General features: G+C 52.8%; 6 protein-coding genes across 6 annotated transcripts; 1 reads left to right on the top strand and 5 right to left on the bottom strand.

Annotated features, from left to right (window-relative positions):
- Positions 1–841: 841 nt before the first annotated feature.
- Positions 842–5887, bottom strand: LDX57_012259 (uncharacterized protein; the record flags this gene model as incomplete). The annotated part of the gene is made up of 4 exons (XM_046093996.1): positions 842–3992; positions 4085–4194; positions 4256–5601; positions 5836–5887. The coding sequence occupies 4 exons, from the start codon at positions 5885–5887 to the stop codon at positions 842–844; spliced, it is 4659 nt and encodes a 1552-aa protein (XP_045949975.1).
- A 2426-nt stretch (positions 5888–8313) lies between these two features.
- On the bottom strand, positions 8314–10503 carry RLF2 (putative chromatin assembly factor 1 subunit A; the record flags this gene model as incomplete). Its single annotated transcript, XM_046093997.1, has 3 exons — positions 8314–8413; positions 8485–9608; positions 9718–10503. The coding sequence occupies 3 exons, from the start codon at positions 10501–10503 to the stop codon at positions 8314–8316; spliced, it is 2010 nt and encodes a 669-aa protein (XP_045949976.1).
- Positions 10504–11556: 1053 nt separating this feature from the next.
- On the bottom strand, positions 11557–12660 carry LDX57_012261 (uncharacterized protein; the record flags this gene model as incomplete). The annotated part of the gene is made up of 1 exon (XM_046093998.1): positions 11557–12660. The coding sequence occupies one exon, from the start codon at positions 12658–12660 to the stop codon at positions 11557–11559; it is 1104 nt and encodes a 367-aa protein (XP_045949977.1).
- A 2386-nt stretch (positions 12661–15046) lies between these two features.
- LDX57_012262 (putative C6 finger domain protein) lies at positions 15047–17572 on the top strand (the record flags this gene model as incomplete). The annotated part of the gene is made up of 7 exons (XM_046093999.1): positions 15047–15211; positions 15272–15384; positions 15451–16302; positions 16357–16443; positions 16495–16790; positions 16849–17272; positions 17395–17572. 7 exons carry the CDS (start codon positions 15047–15049, stop codon positions 17570–17572), a joined length of 2115 nt encoding a protein of 704 aa, XP_045949978.1.
- Positions 17573–18275: 703 nt separating this feature from the next.
- PEP3 (vacuolar protein sorting protein DigA) lies at positions 18276–21360 on the bottom strand (the record flags this gene model as incomplete). The annotated part of the gene is made up of 3 exons (XM_046094000.1): positions 18276–18360; positions 18483–21078; positions 21144–21360. The coding sequence occupies 3 exons, from the start codon at positions 21358–21360 to the stop codon at positions 18276–18278; spliced, it is 2898 nt and encodes a 965-aa protein (XP_045949979.1).
- Positions 21361–21855: 495 nt separating this feature from the next.
- On the bottom strand, positions 21856–24440 carry LDX57_012264 (ubiquitin C-terminal hydrolase family protein; the record flags this gene model as incomplete). The annotated part of the gene is made up of 5 exons (XM_046094001.1): positions 21856–23021; positions 23075–23708; positions 23781–24155; positions 24221–24307; positions 24369–24440. 5 exons carry the CDS (start codon positions 24438–24440, stop codon positions 21856–21858), a joined length of 2334 nt encoding a protein of 777 aa, XP_045949980.1.
- Positions 24441–24604: the final 164 nt, after the last annotated feature.

A 24604-nucleotide genomic window follows, 5' to 3' on the forward strand; every position in this document is an offset into this window, starting at 1 on the left:
GAATGAAGGGAAAGTCAAGAGAGTCGGAACAACGTCACGTTGTGGTTTCACCTGAAGGGGCACGTGGGGCAGCGATGACGTCGATTGACCACCCCTCTGTCAGGCATCCCATCAGGCATGACCGTCGAGGAATGATGATGCGACTACTAATAATAGGCAAGAATGTGTACGCACGGTGGAGCGGGATAATCATGTCAAAAATGCTTGGATTCGATGCTATCATGCAATGTAATGCAATGCAATACCGTGTATGAAATTGTATACCCAAACCCGAACAGAAGTCCGCCGGTCCTATAGTCTCTACAGTCCAGCCCATGGCAGTGGTACTCCAAATCTCAGCCCCAGATATCGGGGTTGAAAAGAAGACAAGAAAATCAGAAAGCAGAAAGCCACCCTCGAATGTACGTGTATAGGGGAATATTGTCCAAATCAGAGAAGAAGATGGAAAAGAAGAGAAGAAAGAAAATCAGAAGAGAGGGGAAGAAGAGAAAGAAGAAACAAAATAAATGTAATAGAAGGGGAAGGAAAGGAAAGGAAAGAAGCGAAAATGTCAGTCCTCCATGCTCTCACACGAGCAGGAAACAAATACAACTGTAAATAAGACTTGTCCTATCGTGAGAAATGACAACACTGCAGTTCACTGCAGTTGGCATTTGCACAGGGGATGAGCCCGATTAGATAGGCCAAGATATGAAGAAAAAAATCCAGGATGAAGTAGGTCGTAAATGGTATCAAGTCGTCAAAGGATGCAAGTCACAAGACGGCAAAAAGAAAGAAAAGAAAATCAGCGTACAAAACAAGGAGGGTCTGGAATATAACAATCACAGGTGCAAGCAAAAGTTTAGGCGATGGAATCGAATTCCTCTCGTTCGCGAAGTCGGTTCCGCGCAAGTTCATCTCCTCCATTGGCCGACAGCTGCATCCAGTGCAGCGCCAGACACAAACTTTGCGGATCCGACTTGGAGTCCTTGTCGCGACGATACATCATCTCGGCCTTGAACGTGTCCCGAAGCAACGTGAGCGGGAGCGTGACACGCGGCAGAAGCTCCGGATGGGTGAGGTAAAGAATTGCCAGCTCCCGCTGTGCAATGGGATTGCCTTCTTTAGCGGTGATGATCCACATCCCCGCGGCGTCCTCGATCCCATGGCCAGGCCGGGGGTTCATGTCATGTCCGTGAGGGGGGTGACGGCGACTAAGCTCCTGGGAAACGATGTTATCCGCAATTTCAACCATGCTATTGCAGATTTCATCCTTCAAACTCAACGCGGCCAGTCCAAATTGCAGGAAGGCGGTTCCACTATCGGTTTTGTTGAGCGTATCACCCGGAACAAACGCCGATATGAATTGCAGATCCCGGAACAGGGTCTTCGGTTTCACCTCGAGCAGCAAGTCCCGCAAGGAGTCTACTATCTGCTTCTCAGTTGGAGCCGAGTAGTCAGAAGGCCGAGAGCCGAAAACAATCGACTCGGCGGCGGGGGAGGTGGGCGTGTGCAGAGTGTCTTTATCGACACGCCCCCGAGATCCGAGCTGCGAGTAGCTATGACGAGTGAGTCTTACCCCTTGACCAAAGGCCCTACTCCCCCGGCGGCAAGAGGGCTTTTGGGTCAAAGGAGAGGGGTTGTCATCGTGGCTAGAGTTCAGCGATGCGATGACGAGTGCCCGCAGATCACGGAGAGCTTTCAATTTGACAGAGGGATTGCCGTGGCGGGAAAAGACCTCGATCAATCGACGGAAGACCATGGTGTACGAGAACGGTGATTGATCGTCGCTGCCGAGGCCAGCAGTATCCTCTCGGTATGGAGACGGGGCGTCCTCGCATCGCCCCTGATCAGACGGCCCGACTGATTTGCTCCTACGGCCGTTTGACGGTGTACGATGGATGGCTTGGCGGAGCAGCCGTTCGTCACAGTCCGCGTAGAACCGGTTGATCTGAGTGCGCTTCTTCATCTGTGCTCGGATTCTCTTCTGGTCCAAAGCATTGCCAAACCACGCGTCGGTTTCCGTACCACAACTCCAGACCGGGGAGCCCAGATCGCTCAACAATAAACTTGTCAGAGTCTGTCGCAGCTCGTCGAGAAAAGCGCTTTTCCCGTTCGATTTACGTTCGTTCCGACGAGGCTGCTGACCAACCGTGTCACTCAGCATGGAAGGAGGACGGGAATACATGCTAGATGTGCTCGGGGCATAATTTGTCGGTTTGTGCGGTGCCGACCAAAACGTGCTGCATGAATCGCCCGTTGAGATGGAGGCTGCTCGAGTGGGCGAGCCTCCCATGGAAGAAACATCCGCTATCGAGGGCTCTCGCGGAGTTCTCCACTTGTCAGACATCACGCTTTGGAAAGAAGTCTTGCGGTTCAGCGAAGGAATGTCCTGCGAGAATCTGGAGGCGGAATCCGAAGGACGAAGCGTGCTGCCGTACGTCTGCGAGGGATATCCAGCGTCCTCGTTCGCAGCGCTGAAAGGCCGCAGCCCTGAAGACAGACTCAGGAAGCTGCGATTGCCAGATCCCTCGTACTTGGCTCTCTCTTTGTGAAACAACTCGCTCGCCCAGAGCACCGGGGTTTCGGCCATGGTCTCCCCGACGAGGCGAGTGATACTCGACTGCACTTCGTAGCAGAATCGGTGAATGCGCTCCTCACCTCTGCAGAAGTTATCGATATTGTTGTGCGACAACCATTTTCGGATGAGGTCGACTTGTTCGTCGGAGAGTTTGTTCGGACCGGCCTGGCTACTCGGGGCCTTCATTACGTTCATGACCTGCAACTCCGGCTTCTGCAAGAGAGAGCCTCCCAGAGATCTCCCGTTGCCGCGCGATCGGCCCTCGTTCGGCGTCTGCTTGGGGAGACGGGCCGAATAGATCATAGTCTTCAACGCAAGAGCCACATGCTTTGCATCCTCGTATCGCATGGAGTTCCTTACATCAGTAATGTACCACATCTTGTCCCGCAACTTCGTCACGGTGGCCATTGCCTCTTTCATCGTACGCTGCAGTCGCTGCATGTGACGATCAATAGCAACGAAGTCGCTTTCGCAGCGATCGATCACGGACCGGGATGCCTGGAGGGAGCGAATGCTTGAGGTATACATTGGGCCTAGAATCCAAGAGTCATTGGCCTGGCGAGAAGGGATGTTGGCGACACTGCGAACAAGTTGGCGGGCAGCGTTCCACCAATAGTGGGCCCCGATGAAATCGGAGTCATGATGGCAGGAGGCCATGGCCTGGTTGAACCTTTGCTTCAGGGACAGGCCTCCAGTATGATGGGGATTGTAGGACTGCAGTCCGATCTCACTGCGGTCACTGGCAGGATTATCCTGGATCAGTTTCACAATCGCAGTTTGTAGAGCTTCGAAGTTATCTTCCATTCCCAAGGTAGTGGATTGGACATCATCAACAGATGTCTCTGCGCAGTCCAATTGACCATCGGAAAAGAGACCCCAGATGAGCCGTTTCCCTTCTTGTGCGATTGAGAAAATAGCCCAGTCTTCCGCTGATGGAGGTTCCAAATTCGCACGACCGTCGGCGTCGCCAAGATCAGACAGCTCGAAGCGAATCCGATCGGCATTGCGGCTGAGACAGTTCTCGGGGAGAGACAGGAAATCCATTTCCGGTGGGAAAACGGGCCTGCCCGTGGAGTACTGTCCCATGTGGGTATCAATGACAGGCCGGAAAAATCCGGGCTCAATCAATGGTGTCAGTGGCTTGTCTCGCGGGGACAAAGGGGAGGCAAAAGACGCCGAGGAAACGCCAGACGACGGAGTAGATACATTGTACATGGACGGCGTTGGTCTAGGGAACAGTGCATTTAGCAGGCTGAGGATGTCGGAGGAAGAGAGCATTAGAAAAACTGCTGGCGAATCTTCTCTCTCTGCGGAGCCGACGTGGGAGGGCTGCTGCCGAGACATTTGTTGATCAGGCGGCACCTGAGCAAATCGATTGAGCATGCGCTCAACATGCTGTCTGACGGTAGGACGGGCCATCGAAAAGTGACGCCTAGCGTGGTAAGAGCGGTGCGCTCATGTTAGCGAACTCCTTGCTTTCGAGGAGTTGGGGGAAGCCCCAAAAGAACAGAAGAGTGTACGCACATTGACCGAAGAATCGCAAATACTTGAGAATAAGCCTGGAGTCCGACCTGTCCAAGTAATTTTTCTCGGGCATCCTTCCTGATGAAAAAGTCAAGCAAAAGTCCATGTGCCTAGAGCAATTCGTTAGAACCGGAGACTTCACAAAGACCGAGATCAAGTTTCCAAACATACCTCAGGATAGGTTAGTGCGCCGTATAGGAATTTGGAGAAAAACCACTGGACAAGTAAGAACTCGAGAAAACGATCACAGCTATCCTGGCGATCCAATTTCTGTAAGACGGCCTTGCTCAGCTCCATAACCGCGTGCGGGAGTCCTCCATCCGGGTCGTCTAGTAGTTGGAATAGGCCGTCAACGGCGGACGCAAAGAATTCCTCGGCCACATCAGTCTTCAACGGGTCGATCGGCTCCGCGTCAAAGCTCAGGCCGGGTGGAGGTTCTACGTGTTCCAACAGGAAGGCGCCCGTTTGGAGGATGTCCATCAGGTACAGTTCAAATCTGGGTTTTGCTTTCCAATCACTGCCCATGGACCAGGCAGCTAGAATGTTGCCGATGAGTGGATAATACCTACTGCCGCCGTCGGCGACAAGCTTTGCGCAGACGGAAGACCATACATCCAGGCGCAAGCGGGCTTCGGGGGCATCCGAGTCCAGCGGGGCGGCGAAGACATTAAACAGCAAAGTAGACAGGGCGTCGGTTCTCTCAAAGGCGAGAACGTGGTCTCTGAAAGGAATGGACGACGCAGGATTGCGCTTAGGGAATGAAGTGCTCCGGGACCGCGAGGCCGAAGGGAACGAAAGGTCACTGGTTTCCCAAGACGGAGCCGAGGACGAGACCAGAGCGCCCAGCTGACCGGGCGTCAAGCTGCACAGGCGCTCGAAGATGAACTGGGGATCGGTGCGGACCGACTGCAAGATCCCGACGAGATCGGCCCTGGACTGGGGACTTAACTGCAGGAAAAAATCCGGGGCGCGGTCAACGGCCGCCTCGGGGGAGGATGGCCAGTCTTCCAACGGGTCCTGCCGGTGGAAGTGGCGCCGGAATGCGGAATCACAAGACTCCTGAAGATCAATCATGGTATGGTAGAGAGCAATGAAATTCGCCTTGTCGTCATGTTTGAGACGGTCGACCAGGCCGCGCTGGACGGCGGCTCCCACGCGAACCAAGCGTGCGGAGATGCCCATGGACACTTTGGTGGCATGAAGACGATGTTCCAGCCTCTTGCGGCGGGTTTGTTTGTGCTGGTTCTGGCGATAACGGACGGCCAAATCATCAAAGGACACCTTGGGGGGATCCTCCGCGGTTGTGGGTGGCAGCGGGTGATCCACGGGACGTCCATCATCGGAGCAGTTGGGGGTTGCTATAAATCGCGAACTCGAGCGGTCCGAGTATCCAGACTCACCTGCGGTCTGGCCCCTGGGGATGGGGACGGACGACTCTGAAGACATGCTGACCGTCGCAGCAATTGGGTGAGATGCAGTATCACATGTTGAAGTAGCCTGTGTTGAGGGGTACAAGTCTAGGGCGCGCACGAAGCGAGGGGGGGAACGTCAGCAACGTAGATGGAACATATTTGCCCAGTCCACAAGAACATCCGAGGGAGTCGGCGAAAACGCGGTGTTTATAGATAGATCCATGGGAGGCGCATGAAGATCATTCATACAGATCACATTTCAAGGCAAACAAGGAAGCAAACGGAAGGGGAGCTGGAGGGGCGAACATAGGAGTAAAAAAGAAAAGAAAGTGGACATACTGGTCACATAAGCCAGGGTCGATGGAGGACCATCAGATTGGGCATCGAACATGATGTTGCCATGGGCAGTCTCCCGGCCGGCCAGCCAAGAAGACAGTGGAGGTCGCAAGATGCCCCTGGCGTGGGAAACCAACTCTCTATCGCATGGTTCAGCCCTCAAAGGCGGCACGGCAGACGAATGGCGGTCCTCATGGAGAGCGAGGTCCTGTCGAAGAGGATCAAGGTGAATGCCCGACGCGATCGACGGCTCCAGGATGAGCGAGGCGGGAATGGTGAGAAGAGGGAAGAAAAGAGGGAGAGGGAGGGAGGCAGGTAGAGAAAAGGCGAGCAAGAGGGCACAGAAAAAAAAAAAAGGTGGGGTCAAATAATCCAAGAAGAGAGACAGAAGAGGAGGGTCAAAGGAGGGGAAGGGATCAAATAAAGAATAAAAAATGCAGAAGCAATAAAATCAAAGGAACAACAAATAAATCCAAAGCAGAGATGGAATCATCCAATACGGCGGAGTTGCAGGTGGAGAGGAGCGATTCCGATCTCCTTTCGTTTCCGAACGATAAGAGAGGGAGAACAACTGGCGGGAATAAAAACCACCAGGGAAATTTAATTTGATAATAAGAATAGGAATAAATCTAATAAGCGGATGACATGCAGCGGAGGAAGAGGAAGAGTGAGGGAGGGAGTAAGAAAAGAGAGAGAGATGGACTAGTGGGGATTGGATGCCGTTAGTCGCAGCGGATGCCAACAAATCGACGGGGGGACGTGAGGAGGAAGAAACGAGAGAGGAGGAAGAAGAAGAAGAAGAAGTGAGAACTTCTTGTTCCACCCTAAGAAATCCCCCGTTGGTTGGTTGGCGCAAAACACGTTATTGAACGACGTTCCCGACGAGGAACCGACCAGAGACAGTCTGGACTCTGGATGGGAGGCCTGGCGGTGACTCGAACCGGACGCGTGCAGGCGATTTGGATTTTGATGTGACACCTTTTTCTTCTACAGATCTACCTAGGTATGTACCTGTAGGCCAGTATACATACAGAACATGTGTGTTGTCCGGAGGTATGTACATATCTACGGTGCCGGTCAATAAGTATAGAAAAGAACTATAAGTAAGTATATCCATGGAGAGAAAAAAATATCTCCCTTTCCCCCCACCACCTCAAAAAGAATGTATCAGGATGTTGATAACTGAACGGGTCATTCTTCCCTGGCGTTCGCCTGCAGATCGTCCTCATGCCACGAAAGCGTCGAATGATTTGGACTCGTACAGCGCACTGGCAACCTGCGGACGAGGTACCCCCCGCAGAGCAGACCAGGCCCAGTGGTACCTCTCGTCAAGGTACCGACCAGCCAGCGACGGGACGACGATGAGCTGGCACTGCATGCAGGAAGCCCCTCCGGTGGCCCATCATTTGCTGGCAGACCACCCCCTCTTCTCTCCTGAAGGAGGGAAGCCCGCTTGGCTTGCGTTTCTGTCCCTGGAAAGGGCGAAAGGTAGCCCTCTTTTTTTTTTTTTTTCTCTCTTCCGTCCGAATTTAATCGCCGGCAAAACTCTGTAAGATTTGATTATTTGGAAATGAACGATAGTAAAGAATCATTCATCATCCAGAAAAACAAATAGAAGAAGACCCACTGGCACGTGTTCCTCTGCCACTGACCAGCACGCCCGGGGCTAAACCACTTCGAGAGTAGCGTCATCGTTCCTCAGCTGAAGTGGAACAACGACGACAACAAGAACCGGATGGATACAAAACATCATCATCGAAATCATAATAACAAGCAAAGGACACCCATTTCCATCCAACTGAAGTCATCCGGCAAAGAGTCATGGGGATCCACCGCTCCAAACCCCAGATTGGTCGACCTGGACGACTTGCTGTCCTAGTAGGAGTATGCAGGTTTCATGCCGTTCATGCTCATTTGATGTGGCCCCTTTTCATTTAACCCGCTGATTCTACTTCTACCGTGTACTCTTGGATTTTTATTTTTTTTATTTTTATGTTATTTTTTCATTCTTCTCAAGCAAAAAAACCCCGTTCGGTTTCGCTGCGTTGGACATATCGGCACATCATACAGCCTTCCGGAGTACGGATTAGTCCGGTGGGAGTCTGCAGTCAACGACATATCCTGTCGAGCCACTCTTTTGATTTCATGCAGTCTACGTGCGTCACCCGCTGGGAATCTGCCAACAGCCGGTCGTCATCATGGGGACCATGCAGTTGCTTATAAATATAGCAAACATCAGAAAAGAATACAGGCATGGAATAGCATAATGTATAATGAGGGGAGGAAAGGTCAGGATCAGTAGGTAAAAGAAAGTAAAGGAAAAGAATGAATGAAAAAGAAAAAGGAAATAGTAAATAAATAGTTTTGAAACTTCCTGTGCTGGCAAAGAATAAATCGCTCGCAAGATCTCTTCAACGCCGTAAAACTCCTATCCGGTGATGCGCTGCGACGATGTTTCTCATCGCGATGGTCAAGTCCGGTCTATTTGCAGACCCATTTCTTGTCAGCCTCCTTCTGTCCCACCCGAGTAGCCACGCTGGTCAACGTGTCCTTCAGCGCGTCTTTCGAAACTTTCGGGAAGCTAGTCGTGAGTGTCATTCGTTAGCAACGTTGTCCCCATCCCCGCCTTTCAGCCGTCGTCAGAAAACTCACCGTTTTTTCAGGATTTCTACCAACCCCAGCTTCGAGAGGTCGCTGCCATTGACCACCTGCTTGAACTCCTCCAGTTGTTCCGCCGGAAGTCCCTTCTTGGCCTTGACGGGCGTCGTTGTGGCCAATGCCGCTCCCTCCTGCGTGGGCGCACTGGTGGAGACAGGCCACTTGAGAGTGCGTAGCGTCGACTGTCCCGCTGCACCCGGTTGCGCGGGATCGGCGACCTTGGGTTTGTGCCAGTAGGCTGTGGAGAACGGGTCAATCGGAAAAGTCACAGAGTCCGATATTGTCTCCATCTTGTACACTTGCAGCGACGGGTCCACGCCGTGTTCCTGCCACTGGATTCCCGTACAGACCGGTTCTAGATCTCCCACGATGAGCCGTCTCTTGCCATCTACGGGGTGATCGTCGTCGTCATCGAGGAATCCCTCCATGTCGTCCTCTCCGTCGTCGCTCCCCTCCTCTTCCTCTTCCGAATCCAACTCCTCGCCCTCCTCCGGCTCCTCCCACTCCGCTTCGGAATCGTAGTCATAGTTGGTCTCGGGCAGACCCCGATGGTACGGGTTCCTCATCAACTTTCGTGCGGCGGGCCCGGGCACAGATTTGGTATATGTTCCCTGGTACGGCGGTCGAACGTCTTCACCAAATTTTAGCGATTTCATCTTGATCTGTCGCAGGAAACTCCGCGGTTTCGCGACGGACTCCGAGGTGCCAGACTCCTCGTCTCGATTCTGCATTTGCGAGTGAATATCCCGTACCGACGCGGGCAGCCGGCCAAACCGTCGCTTGTAGGGCATCATCTGAAAGAACTCCGATGGGCGGAACGCCAGAGGATCTTTCGAGCCCTCTGAACCCAGTTTCAAGAAGCCGTCAACCTTATTCCTCATCAACCCAAGCGCTTGAGAATCCCGTTGGAACCTATGCGGAGGCGCAACCGTCGTATGGGACTGCAGGAAGAAGTCGGGGAATACGCGTTGGTAGTCATTGACCACCGATTCGGCGGTCTGAGCGGAATCAAGTGAATGGCCATCCCCGGCGGACTTTTTAGGTGACGCTATGGGATTGGACGCAGCGTTGTGTGTAGAAGTCGGTTTCGCAAAGAAAGCATTCAGCTTCGGTTGAGCCTACACAAGTCAGCACCCACCTGGCCCTTCATCCTGCCGTATAGCCTCGCCGTAGACCATCATAATAGTGAACCAAAAGGGAAGGGGGAAGGAGAAAAAAAGAACATACCCTCTCCTTTTTCAACTTCTCCTCTTCCTTCTTGCGTTTCTCCTCCTCCTTAGCCGCCTCTTTCTTCCGCTTCTCTTCCTCCTTCACGGCCTTCTCTTCCTCCTTGGCCTTCCGCTTCTCTTCCTTTCGCTTCCGCTCCTCCTCGCGCTCGGCATCCCGCTTCTTCTTCTCCTCTTCCTTCACCCGCTTCTCTTCCTCCCGTTTCGCCTTCTCCTCTTGCTTTTGGCGCTCCTTAGCTTCCTTTTCTTGTTGCTTAGCCTCTTTCTCTTGTTGCTTCGCTTCTTTTTCCTGCTGTTTCGCCTCCTTACTCCCTGGCGATAACTTCCGCTTCTTAGCCGCCGGTGTCCCAGGCTCGCCCGTCGCGTCCGTGTCCGACTGCTTATGCTGCTCCTCGGTATTCGTTACTAATACTGATACTGTCGGTGTCGATGTCGACGTCGTCGTCGTCGTCGTCGCGGCTGTGGTTGCCGTCGCAGGTGCAGTTACAGTTGTAGACTCAACATCCCCCCCAGCGGCAGCGGCGGTGGTGGTCAAAGGAGCCGTGTTCTCCTGATTCTCGAGATCGTGGGGGTTCGGAGGCATCATTTTCTCGTCTGGGTTGTTGCTTGATCGAGAATCGTCCATGTCTTGGATGGAGCGCTTGCGGATACTTAGGGGGGATGCGGAGGCAGGAGAAGCAGAGACGCGGTGTGGCGATTGAGACTGTTGCTGCTGCTGCGGAGGATGAGAAGGAGGAGGAAGAGGCGAGAGATTCAGATTCGAATTGGCGTCGACTGATACTTCCATTGTTGTTTGTTGCTGGTGCTGTTGCTGGTGGGAATCTGATGTGTGTGTCAAGTCAAGTCAAGGGAGGGGAGCGTATAACTGTAATGATGTATGTATAATGCAAATCCCACAAAAGAACATACAATCTCAAGACATGTGAAATATGACTCCGGAATGAGAATGAAATTGAAGAAAGGTATGGGTCTGTTTCGCCAGTCCCTAGGAGAGAGTGCGTGCCTGTGTGGTGGGCCGAGTTGTCATTTGATGCTTGCTGGCCAAGTGGTTGGAACGCGTTAATTGGATTTGCCGTCGCGATTCCCGTCGCGTTGGCGGGCACGTGGTGATTATGTAAGCGGAACCTGACTCGGGAGCCGGCAGGCTGCCGTGAGGGTTGGACCGGTTCCTGGGAGACCCGGGAGACAGCATACGGACACATACTCGAGATAGACAAAGCAAAACAAATAGACCGGAATTGTGAATTGTCTCTGAATAGATTCTCAGATTTGAAGAGAGTCAAGTAGGCTCTTTTGTTCACATGGATGGTCTACACTCTACGCTATCGGCCCAATGCGCCGTCCGGACGCAGTAGAACGACCTACGCCAATCCTGTCCACTGTTGATATGTACACTTCAGATTATTATTACTAGCTGTTCATAAATCCATTAAATAACACAACACCAAGAACAGTGCATGCAAACACAGTGATACATAACCCAATGCATCATCAGAAGCACAAGCGCCAATAACATGCTGTGAGGGGAATAAAATGAGCAAGTACAATGCAGTCAGGCATTCAATGCACCAACAGGCCAGGATCCAGCGTCCAGTTCGAAGGACTGGCTGAAAAAGAAGACCGACATTGAGAGAAAAGAAAACACAAAAAGAAGATGGATGGGAATGGGAAAGCCACACATGGGTAGCGACAGTAGAAGAAATGAAAAAGAAAGACACGAGTAAACACAAATGGAGACTCCTCATCTACATGGACAAGTCGACCTGGGTATTCTGATCCGTTGTTCAAAAGTCCAATCAACAACAATGCTGTATAATGCAAAGTATGCATGGCGAGCGCTCTAATCACTCAAATCCGGATTCGCGACGAAAAGACGGACGTTGGTCATCGATGTCGTTCGGTCGTCCACACTGCCGCGGCGTCTCAGCTCGTCCGCCTTCTTGGCTTTTTCGGCGGCGGCGGTGGCTGCACTGGGCGCGGCCATGTCGCCGACGCTGCCGAAATTGTCCTCCTGTTCGCTGGTGCGACTGTGGGTGGTAGCGGCGTCGTCCTTGACAGAAGCGGCGTCCTTCTCTTCCTCCCGACGCTCGGCAGGAGGGTGTTCCGACACTCCCGGTAGATCGGACTTGTCGCCGGGCGGGGTCACGTTGCTTCCCATCGTGCCCTGGGGCGTGCGCTGGTAGCCGCTGGGATAACGGTGGGCGCTGCCCACGGAGCTGCGACCGCTGCCGGTGCGACGGTACGGGAAGCCGTTGTCACTGCGGGAATCTTCTTCGGCATCGCCTACTTCGTTGGCACTGAGCCGCACGGGAACGGTGGCGCCGACCAGCGTCGACGGGGAGAAATCCGTGGTTCCCTTGGTGCCGTGCTTGTTTTTGTTGCTGGCGAGCGTGCCACTCCGTCCGGCGCCTGCGCCGTGGACCTCGAGGTACGCTCTCTTCTTGTCGACCAGCTTCTGGGCTCGGATCCGGGGATCCTCGGGCTGCGCTCGATCACACCAGACCGTGGCTTTCTGTCTTCGCATCAAGGCTACGTATCCCAGCTGGGCGTTGGCGGAGCGGGAAGAAGTGCTCCGGCGAATATCCGAGGCTGCCGCGCCAGTAGCGTTGCCGGTAGAGCTTGTGGAGGTGGTCGCACTGGAGAGGCGTCTCGCAGGGATGTAGTTGGGAGGAGTGGTCATGGTGTGATGGGGCGAGGGGCCGCCGGAATAGGGTTGTTGGTGCTGGTGAGCGACGTAGGGCAGCACGTGCGAGGATGAGGTTCGACTGCGACTATGAGCGAGAGAGGCGGCCGACGGGTGGGGGGCGAGTTGGTGGTGGTGGTGTCCGTCGTAGGACTGAAACGAATGGCCCGAACGCACTCCCGGGACCGGCTTCCGCACGGGTGGGGGCTGGTGAAGTCGATAATCGGTCATGCTGGGCTGCTGCAACTGTACGCCAGCCATGTAGACTTTGAATCCGACGTTGTCGTCTGTCGTCTGTTCAAGAGGGAGAGATGAATTGCAAGACAACACCGAGTGTCTCGAGGGTTGGTGGAAAAGCAGTTCGTGTAGCGATAAGCCGAGTCGGCCCCCTCTGTTGAATGGGATGATGTGGTTAAATGGAACAATCAACACCCGGTCCTCGTCATACGGTGCAAACAAATGGAATGAAACAAGGAACAAAGTGACCCCCAACAAAATCCGATCAGATCAAACCAAGTTCGGCGCGCGGTAAAGAATAAAATGGAGTTGAATCTGCACAAAGATGGTAGAAATAGACAAGAAACGTCGAGTCTTTGGTCAAGCGGCCTGGTAGGCGATTCGCAGACCGCAAGCGCCCAGGGGGTGGAAGGGAAGAGCGAAAGAAAGGACGAGAAAATGAGGTCGTAGCGGTAATGGCGGACACACACGAGGCCAGGCAGCGGGTACCCAAATTGACCAAGTCACGCCTGCAGGAGAGCGAGGAGAAGAAGTAACGGAGGGACAATGGCGGAATTTGCAAGACGGGCTCTCAGTCCGGCGTGTCCGAATGACTGGAGGGATGGAAGAGAGGAGATTGTTTATAACGAGAAAAAAGAGGGGAAGAAAGAACCAAAAGAACCGGAGGAGTCGGTACCGAATACGTTGTATGTTACCGTTGCCATACCCAGGACGGGGTGCACCGCCACGGTCACGTCTCCGTACTTACGGGGTACAGTTCCTACCTACGGTAACCTACCTCATACCTCATCGGTACTCCGTGGTTACTCTGAGACATACCAAAATGGAGTCATGCTGCGCCACTTACCCACGTGGGTGGCCGTACCCAATACGGTACGAGTATTGTCAATAAAGCCACCCCCCCCGCAAGGTCACCGGACGGTACCTTCCCTTGTGTGGTAAAACGCTAGGAACAGGAGGTACCGGTACCGGTCATTAATCCCATCGCCGTAAAAATCTCTTCCGATCGCAAAGTCGCAACGTCCACAACTCATGACGTCGATTGACTCCACCCGATGAAACATCCGGATGAGACGGGATTGCTCTGTCTTGTGCAATCATGACATCTTGCTCCTTGATCATCTCCTCATCTCCTCTTCTCTGAGTTCGGACAGACAAAGAGATTTGGCTCGGGCCTCTACAGAGTACGAGGGACAGCTCCTCCCTTTCGTATGGCCTGCGTAAGTCTACTCCGGAGTAAGCGGATCAGGTCGCTAGTCGCAACTTCCAAGGTCGATTATTGACAGATAGTCAGTTACCTGACTAGTGCCTGGCCGATCACCTTGATATCGACGGATACTAACGCTATCCATCGCCTGACATTGGCAGAAGCAACGGGTAGGGCCCCCCCGTGGCCTTACAGCACCGCCGTGGCATTGCTGGAGGGTTGCAGTCAGCGACTCAGGGAGTCAGGTACCGATGTACTCCCTATTCCAACATCCCCACTGTGTGTACAATAATGCGACCTCGAAGTCACCCACCGAAGCTGAACGGCATCACAACGATCCAGTGAGCAATGTCGTTTAATGCTGATTCCCCACTTCGGCTTCAACTAAAACATCAGCCGGCCAATGACGCACAGCCAGGGCCTCCGGATCAGCCAGCCACGCTGCTAGAGCCTTACGGACTCGTGGTCGAAGGAGGACTAACAGTCTTAACTCTCAAGTGCACTAGTACGAAGGATGATGGTTCATAACGGCCGGTGGTCCGTTCCCTCCGCAAGATACCATAAGTTATGGACATATGGGATTCAGGAGAGCGCCCGGCCACCCGACAACCAACATTTCAGCATCGGGCCATCGGGTTTATTTATGGTTACATTGACCGTCGGGTGCTCTGTGCCTGCCATGGCCCAACCCTGCCCCTCCGTCCTAGCCTCCTAGGTGTAGAATTGACTATATAGGTAGCTAGTGGTCCTCGCCTTGGAAAACTTGCTTTTCGCCCCCATTGCATGGATAGGAGTCTCTCTCTGTTTCGCTGCCTTTCTTCTGCACTTTCTAGCTCCTGAGCACTCTGCCTACATAAGTACCGTAGTCGCTACCTACCTACTTTCGTAACTAGTACTCTGTAACTAACCCTAAAAGGACGAGGTACCTTCAAATACTTCCATCTCCCTGCACATGGGTTATAATGCTCTGCGTACCATCAAAGTACCTCCCGGCCAGACGGACGCGGATTGGCTGGCCAGACCCACCTTGGCTGACACATCCGTGGATGGATTCATCGCCGACGGGAAGCTTCAACCTTCTCTTCTGCTAAGGCATCGGAGAGAAGTCACTAAACTTCGAGGAACTGAAGTATTGTCCACCCAGCATGCCGGTCAACGCAGACCCCTCTTAAACCTCGAGCCGCTTATCATCAATCATGCACCATGAGCAAGCGTTCCTACGGAGAGTCATTATCCCAAGGTGGCTCTCAGCCGCCAGAGCATATCGATAACAATCATATGCTGGCCATCAACGACCTTTTGTCCCCCGATCAGGAGCAACAATCGGCCTCGTCATCAAAGAAACCCCGTAATTTCATCGCCACTGTGGTATGTCTCCGAAAACCATTGGAGGTTGCCCCGTATCTACCTGGCTAACGTCATGGATAGGCTTGTGAAACATGTCGACTCAAAAAGACCCGATGCGACGAATCCAGACCAAAATGTGGCCTGTGCAAAGCTCTTGGTCTGGAGTGCGTCTACAATGAACGGAAATCCTCCAAGTATGAAGCCATAGTTTCTATCCGCCCGCGTCCCACTCCGGTATGCTAGACTAACCGCCAATGTAGACGAGATCATTCCCTGAGCTTGATTATGAGCACTCTCCATCGGCTGGAGACCAAGCTTGAAAGTCTCCCTTTAACAATATGCCATGACCTCCAGTCCCTCCAGGGACAGATGCTCCGCGCCCTTGAGGATCCTGCCGAGATGGCAACCCCAGGACGCGCGAACCCAGCCGTCAACAAGCAAGCGTCGCTGGTGCATTCTGTATCGCAGAACCTCACTCCCGATGCTGGAGAGCCCGATGACTTTGAATTCGATGAGCGTGCAAATGCGACCAATCCGACGGGTCAGGTTTCGATCTCTTTTAGCCAACACGGGGTCATCCTATGGCCCGGAGCCCGGGAAACTCTGCCAACGAGACTTCTCGAGGCCCATGAACGGTTGGGGAAAAACTATGTGATCGATACGGAAATGAAGAGGCCCCAGCTCCCCATGTACATCTCCCCGTTTCCGCCACAGGCCGGGAATGACTGGCTGGAGGCGCTTCCCCTCGCCATGGTCAAAGGTCTTTCCGATGCTTTTTTCTCAACCTTTAACCCGTTCACCCCCATCATGGACAAGAATTTCTACTTCGCACTTACGGTTGGAGCTGCGATCGAGGATGGCTTTGGCTATACAATGGAGAGCTGCTTAGTTCTCAACGTCATGGCCCTGGGATGTCTCGCCGTTCAGGCCCATAGAGAAGGCAACTATCCGTTGCCTGGCACTCGGAGTGGTCAATTCGACCCCCCGGAGTGGTTGGATGTGATTTACGAGGATCCGCCGGGACTGCGTTTCTTTAACGAAGCTCGCCGCCGTATCGGGTTTTTGATGTGCAATAATGATCTCCAAAGCTGCCAGTTTTATCTTTTATCATCGTACGTCACCCTATACTACTCGCGCACCTACACCGCTTGCTAATTGAGGCGCAGTGTTTACTACAGTCAGATACTTCGAGTTATGGATTCGTGGGCTATGCTTCACCGCGCGGCTACTTGCTGCCTATCAATGTTGACCAAGTAAGTCTGCCTCCTTTGGAAATCCTCTGGTTACCACCTGACACTCCGAAGCCACGATGTCAATTTCAACGAATGGGAGGGCGACATGAAGTCGCGCGTCTACTGGAACTGCGTGATGAACGAGACCATTCTCGTGCAAGAATTGCATCTTCCCCCAAGCGGACTGGCTCGACTCGAGGAATTCGTACCGATTCCAAAATTCATCGGTTTTGCAACTGTTGGCCTCGGTCCTTCCAGGGCCTCTTCCACGGATGAGATCGACGATTCTTTTTTCCAATATCACTTCCTCGCGCAGGTCGCTCATCGTATCATCCTAACCCGTATCCGGCATTCCTTATACTTCTACTGTAAGTTCCTGCTCGCATTCGTATGCCTCGATCCGGATCTAACAGGATTGTTTTCCAGCCGACTCGGGAACATTCCCACTGCCTGCGATCAACGCAGAGCTTCATCACCAACTGGATCAATGGCGCCTCAATCTGCCGCCGGCGCTTCAGTTCTCCGACACTCTTCCAACTACGCCGGCGGCTGACACGCCGGCTGCCCCGTCTCCATCCCCGATATCGCCCCTTCCCCTCGACCCCAACCGTCCTCTATCGCCGGCAGTCGCCGTGTCGGAGGCCATGCTCCGCGGCCGATACAAGATCGCCAAATTTCACATCGGTCGTCCATACCTATACAAAGCGCTCCGCATCCCGGGCTCGCTCTCGGACGAAGACCTCGACCAGATGCGCAGCGGCCTCCGCAACGCCATGGACTGGCCCGTTGTCGGGGGTATCTTCCGAGCGATGAAGAGCTGTATCCCGATCAAATTCGCCTTTTGCTCTCAGTAAGTTCTCTTCCACCCCCTTCCCCAATGTAAACAACGACCCCCTCCATCCACACAAGCCCCGACCAACAATAGTCACATCCTCTACCCTCTCTTTCGTTTGTTCTAATCATTAACCACAGATTCTTCGGCCAAATCCTCCTCTTCTACTGCATCTCTCACTCCCCTGACCCTCGCCTTCGAAGCACCCTCCCTACCGGCTGGGAACGATGGAACCACGAAATGTTGCGTTTCCTGGAAGACTGCGCGCCTTATAGTCCGGCTGTTGCGAAAGATTTGGAACTTTTGCGACTGTTGTGATGGGGGTTGGCTTTTTGTCTGGGCTGGCCTTGCCTTACTTACTTTTCCTGACGTGACCTAACCGAACCTATCTCTTTCTGTTTGAGAATCGGTTGGACTGGACTCGATTAGTCTCTGCCTGGTTGGTTGCACTGCTCAATTAACTGATAATCACCTCTACCTTTGCTTTCCATTGTTTCCTCTGTCCATGTCCGAATAATGGATGAAAATCTGGATGAAAATCGACGTTGTATGTATGATAGATAGGATCTCTGCTATGAATGATTAATGTAATGTACCCTACAGTATATATCTCCACTCACTAATAAAGTCCCCTCCCCAAACGAAAACAGAAATTCCGTGAACAAGGAAAACAGAAAGGAGCCTCGGAGTTTAGATAGTATCGATTAATCATACGACCGGATTATATACACCTTCGTGTCATAGTCATGGGTCATGGCCATAGCCACTAGTCACGGCCTAGTCACAGCGGAAGTCATGACACAGACATGTTCAAATCTAAAAGTAGAGAAAGTACTTGTCCCGATGGAGGAAGGTTCAAAGTGTGCATGGAACAAGGATGATTGGGATTGCGAGGCAACAGAAACTAAAACCGCTAAAAAAGATAGCAAAGGAGCAAAGCACAACCGGATGAGATTACCCATTGTACTTTACTATGTGTATGGTATATTGGTTTCTCAAACGCCACCCTAGGGTCCATTTCTTACAAAGCCCATTCGTCGGCTCTATCTGATTCCGTGATGAATGGCTTCTCGATCTGTTTGATGGCGTGGTCACCACAGAGGATACTGTTGAATATGAGGTTAGTTTCTGGCGTTCTCGGAGATAGATAGGGGTGGGATGGCAGGGGTAGTGGTCGTGACGTTCACGAGGAAAGACGAAAAGAGGATATGTAAGAGATAAGACTTACCAAGCTTCCGCGATCAACCCATCTAGTTCTCGTACGATCTCCTCCCGTCGAGTAGAGCCAATGTCACCCTTGTTCAGCTGCGCCTGCAGGTCACGGATGTATTTCTTCTTTCCGCCCGCCCCCTCGAGGACCTCCTTGCCGAGACAGTCGCTGTGGAAGGCATGTTGGCAGGGGAAGACGAAGAACTGCCGGCTGAGAACAGGCAGGGAGCAGAGCCAGCACTTCTCGCCGGGCTCGACAATGGCGTACCGCGTGTCCAGACCCGAGATCTCGTTTCGGATCTGTCGTGCGGTCTGCGCGGAATTGTCCATCTCCTGGCGCAGCGCGTCAATGTGCCGTGAGTAATCCTCGAGGGCACTGCAGATCTCGTCCTTGAAGTCGTCGATGACGACGAAGTCTGGGAAGAAGGGGATGAGGTCCTCAATTCGCAGGAGCTCGCATCGACGCAGGAATTCGATGGCGTCTTTGATGCCGGTGCCTGGGTGTTGGATCTTTTTCTCCGCCACGAGGAGCCACAGTTTCTTTCGGAGTTTGTCATTGCCCTCGGGTCGGTCGGCAATGATAGCTGCCAATTCAATATCATCATGCTGTAGAGCCAGCTCCACCGCCTGGAGATACTGTCCCATGGCACTGTAGATGTGAATGCATGACTGCACACGCTCGTGATGAATGCAAAGGCGGAGCGCGAAGTCAGCATCATACGGGGGTGGTGATGATGGTTGCGATTGCAGGTAGGTTAGAAGCCCAGCTTCAGAGGTGGAGTTGCTCGAGGCGTGAATCGATATGAGGGTGTTGTGTACTGCAGCCGAGGGTCGGGGATGATTAACGATGATAAAGTTCAAATACCGGACGGCCTGGTTCTGACTAAGAGCAACATTTACCGTCTTGTTGTAGTTCAGCAAGGCGGGTATGAGGCGTTCAGGTTCAAGATTAGTCTGTCGCATGAGTATGTCGACTAATCCCGTGGCAGCGTGGGTCATCAGCACGCTGCTATACTTGTAAAAGACGTCGGGATCACTCTGTCTTTGGAGAACATTGAGCGCCTCCGACCACTTCTCCCGCTGAATCCAATACGAAAGAACGTAGTTGTGATCGTTAACGGCCGTGGCAAAGAAAAGCAATTCCTCCTCTCGACCATGACTGCTTATGATGTCGTAGACGGTCTTCTTGTCCAGATCAAGTTTATATTTGGTCACAAATTCGTGGAACTCGGCGCGAACATCATCGAGGTTGGACCTGATTTCTTCGGTGCTTGTCCCCTCGGCCAGCTCCGCTCTGGTGGCTAGGTTATCATCAAGGGCGTTCAGTTTAGACATGAACACTTCCACTAGCCAGCTTGCAACCATGATCCGTTGCATGGACGACGACTTCTTGTACGTCGCTAATTGGGAAAGAAGATACTTTCGCAGAGCATCGTGTTCTCCTCGGTTGATCAGGGTCAAGCAAACCTCCTCGAAACCCTTGCTACTTTTGCCCCAAACCTTTGCTGCCTCGAGATAACGTCCCTTGGTCGCAAGGAAATCGCCCGAGGCGGTAGAAACGGCATCCTTCTGAGCGCTGGTTCGAGCGTGCTGAAGAGCCTGGTCGTACATTTGCTTCTGCAGGAAGATCTTCCAAACGTCCCTATCTTCATCTTCAACCACGACCTCGAAGATTTCTTGAGTGGTAAAAAGCCAATATGTATGCTGCATCGAGTCGGTCAGAAGACCGAGGGTGCTTTGTCGAGGTTCGAGTACTGCCTGGTCATAGACAATTTCATCGTTCATGCGGTTGACAGCAACAACCCTTCCTTCGACAAGCGCCAGAATGTGCCATTGCGAGAGAGTTAAGGCAGATATAGGGTCCTGGATGAGTTTCCTGCCTCCCCGTGCTGATTCGCTAGCCGGGAAGACCGATCGCGAAAGCATACTTGACTTCTCGAACGGCTGATTGATCTGATCTGACGCATACGGTAGCTGGCCATGATAGATCCCTTGCGAGCTGAGCCATGCAAACTCCTTGTCCAGATTCGAATCCGCAGTCGGCCCGTCAGGCATAGACGGGGAAATGGCCAATGCTGACGGCGCCGCGCCGGACGGTTTCTGAATCTCATGGATCACCGGTGTTTCCCGTTGGAAGAGATCGGCGTAAATTGAGCTACCCCCTTCTCTTCCACTCCGCCCCGTACGGCCAACGAAATAAGTAAGCCGACTATGAGTTCCAAGCAGCACCCGTCGCAGGTCAGGCTTGGTCGGGACCAGCTCCGCCCAGACTCCTGTTACCGGCGAAGCTTCCGGCACCTTGTAGACCACGCTCACGTGTCTCTCCTCGCGGCGATAGAATTCCGTGGACGGTTCAATGTAGACTTCATATACAGTGCCATCAGTGGTTCCCAGGAGGATCTCCCTCGTCGAAGCCGTTGGTACCGAAGGGTTCCAAGCGATACTCTCGATCGAAACACCCTTCAGTCGCGACAGCGGTTTCGGTTGCCGGGATTGCGTGTGGAGGTAGTAGTTCTCGCCCAAGGTGGTTGTGATAATTAGATGCGATGCGGAAGGGTCCATAAACATGCGTCGGATCACCCCCGTCTCCGACGACTTCTTCGGGAGGTCGATGTCTAAGAGCAGCCTGATTAGTATCGCAACGAACCCCCAGTCTGCAAACCCATTGGGATAACCATACCATCTATGTCCTCGGGTGTGTCCAAGTCGATGCGAAGGATACGACCCGTTGACAGGGCCAGAACAAGCACATTGTTGGCGACCTGCGCAGCAACGAAGTCCGCAGCTAGCGGGAACTGGAGCTGGACACGTCGGACATCGAACATGGAGAGAGAGGCGTCGGGGGAATCAGCCAGATTGCCGGGAGCGACATAACCACTGGATGCATCCAGCGCCATGATGCGCCAATTAGTTCGGTGAGTCTTATATCATAGCGGGAATCCCCGAAGAAGCGTGGGATGTTGGAGTGAGAGGAGGAGGAGCTGCGGTGCTTCGCGATGGTGACGATTGGCCGCCGCTTTAAGGCGGAGCCGGAGCTGTGGGTGCCTGATGCCTTGATGCCTTAGGTATCCACATCCGTTTTCTACTATCAACTATACTGTCCCAGCGTCCACTGTCCATCGGCTTGATCATGCTTGTCTACGGAGTACGGTGCACATGTCCGGTAAGAGACTCACAGTACATGAAGCCTATCAAACATGCCCTTTCCATCTATGTCTATCTCAGGCCGTCATGATCTAATACCCCTCCTCAAACGCCATCCTAAGTAATCAACAACACATTAAGAGGCATGAAAACCGACCAGGAAAAAGAAATACAAACAAGAACCACGCCTTGCATCACTCGTGCCAAGAATGGCTGGGTATCAAGCATTTCTCGCTGCAGATTTGCAATCACATAACCACACACTCTCGTTCCAGCTTTCGTCCGATCCTCTCCCGTGGCTTCTCCTTGGATTTCTCTCGCTGCTTGCCTGTGTCCCTTGACGACCGCCATGAGGATCTTTCTTTGACTTCACCTCCACCGGGTCCCGACTTTTCCCCGAGATGAGCAGTCGAGTCGTTTCCGCCGGGCAGTTCGTCGTCCCCTTCAAGTGAGAACCCGTCATTGCTGATCTTATCCCTGCTGAGCCGCCCAGTGAACCGAGAAAAGGTAGCGCTAATCCTGTTTTCACTGGTTTGGCTTCCGGCGCGGCTACCAGGGTTACTTTTGGTCGGTTTTGAGCCACGTCGAGAGAATGTGTTGGAGTTCCTTCTACCATCGTCGTCTCTAGGGCCGAGTTGCGGTGAACTAGACGAAGCGGTGTAGACTGACAATCCCCCGGTTTGATTCGCGGGGTCCGAAAACGCTATGCTTTGCTTTCTCTCATTCAGGTCCAGCGGTGCGTTCTCCGCATTATCGGGGCCGGTGATTTCAAAACTCGGCCGGTGCCGATGAAATGTCTCGGGACGATCACTATCACGGCCATCCGCAGGCGATAGATTCAGATTCTGCATGACCGCAGGGTCCATGTCCTGGATTTCCTCGGACAATTCCTCAGAAGAAACCTTACTGGGGAAGTTGGCCACCGCCGCATCCTCATCGACAGGCAGGATCTGATAGAACAGCAGATAAGGCGATTCGTGCTTCAAGGCTTGTTCAATGTCAACCAGAGTAACACGTTCCTTGGCCAGATCGTCGAAGCGCATCCAATACCGCGGAGCGTTTGAAGCATTCTCTTCGGCCCCGTGGGAGCTGGCCGGAGCTGCACCAGCACTAGTGCCCCGAACAATAGCGATGTAATGTCCTGAGTCGACCGAAGTACCCCGGTGGCAAACTATCGCTTGCAAGGATAGTTTAAAGCTTCCATAGATCGGGCCTTCTGCGTCCATGCTGTCGTCCTGAATAAAATGAGGTAGCCCAATCTCCGTTGGAATATCGACAAAGGTATCGAGTCGGATTGCTTTCCCACTGGGTAGCATAGAGTAGCGCTTCAGGCACATGCCAAGGATTGGTCGCTTCGAGGAAAAGTGCGCTGCGACCTGCGCATCGTTGGTGGGTGTGTTATCAGTGTACCACGCTGTATAGGAAGTTAGAACCCGAACTCAAGTGTGCAAGAACAATGCGCCTCACGAATTAGACTGAAAAATTGCCATGCAGGCATCATGACTTCTTTTCTGTACGAGCCTCTTCTCTGTGACGTAATAGCGCCCAGGTCGTCTGCTTTTTCATCTTCTGGGTCCGGAATAAACCGTTGCTGTACGATGCTGCTTCGTCGAGGCATTTGAGGGTTTGCGTTACCCGTCTCTGTCACCGACGAGATTGGATTCCCGCTATCGAGTCGCACGGGAGATGACACAGTTGGTGAGGCAGCCGGTGAGGGGGAGACTTCCACGGTTTCGACATGCGTCGTGAAACCCTTGGCCATAGAATCGACTGACTTCGTGGAGCTCACCGTGTTGCGTCGTTCTAGGTGGCGCTTCACTTCAATCCTGTTGTTGAAGTATGATTCCAGGCAGTCCTCCAGTGTCACTGTTTTCCCCTCCTCCGGTTCCGGGATTGCCACTTCCAGCAATCTTTCGTTGACGAATTTGTGATCACCGCTGACATCCTCTTTCCCAGTGTGATAGATATCCATCTTCAAAGTAAGGAGTGGCAATTCTAGCTTTTCTGTGATGAAGGTAAATGCCTCCGAGGCATCCTGCTGACGGAGTTTGGCCGCATCTTCCCAGCCACATTCAGCAAGTGCATCCTGTAAGTGTTTTGTCTAAAGACGGATAAGCATTGATTTTTTTTTTAAAAAAAAAAAAAAAAGACAAAAGAAGATGGGGCTACATACAAGGTCCGTCGTGATCAGCTTTCCCGAGCGCAACATGTTGACCCAAAGTCTCAATAGTATGGCAAGTTTTCGACGAGGCTCATCACTGAAGGACTTGTAAAGAATTGCCTCAAAGCAATCTAAACGTGCAAACATGGCGAAAAGCAGTGCATCCAGGTAGCAAGTGACATTCTCTCGGTTCTCTGCTCCCAGGAGTTTCGTGCGCGGGGTATAGTCTCGTAATATGCCTTCGATTGAATCTTCGAGGAGCAAGAGCAACTCAAAGGCCTTATCCACATCTCCTTGCGCGTGGGGTGACTGTATTGCGTAAACTAGATGGTCCTCTTTGAGGTTCGTTATTCCGAGTTGAGAGATGCGGCGTTCAAGTGATTTGACCTGCTTGCCCGATAGGGAACTGATTAGTCCAGAAGCCCAAGTGGGTGTGCTTGTCCGCCGTTTACCTTCTTCTGTTCTTCACTAGCATCATCGGAGGAGCGATCTGACGAGAAGAATCCACGGAAATGAGGGCGCGAGAGTACATTCGAGGACTAATAGCCAGCCAGAGAGAAGTCAGCAGTTGCAAGAGTCTTCACGTGGGTCAGATTCTACCTCTTCCTTGATGTGTTTGCCATGTCTGCTATATCGCTCGCGCCTTGTGAGGAACCTATGTATACCACTCATTTTATAAAGCAAAGTGTCCGTAGCCAGATGGTTTCTTCAATGTAGTAGAAAAATGTTTCTGAGTGGGTCGATCTGGAGATGAGTCGGCATGGGCGCAATATAAACTAGCTCAGGCCCCAGAATTCCCATGGAGCGCACGAAGAAGTTACTGTGGGGGTGGCGAC

The sequence above is a fragment of the Aspergillus melleus genome (assembly GCF_016097325.1).
Source record: "Aspergillus melleus strain CBS 546.65 chromosome Unknown contig8, whole genome shotgun sequence".
In the NCBI taxonomy this organism is placed as follows: domain Eukaryota; kingdom Fungi; phylum Ascomycota; class Eurotiomycetes; order Eurotiales; family Aspergillaceae; genus Aspergillus; species Aspergillus melleus.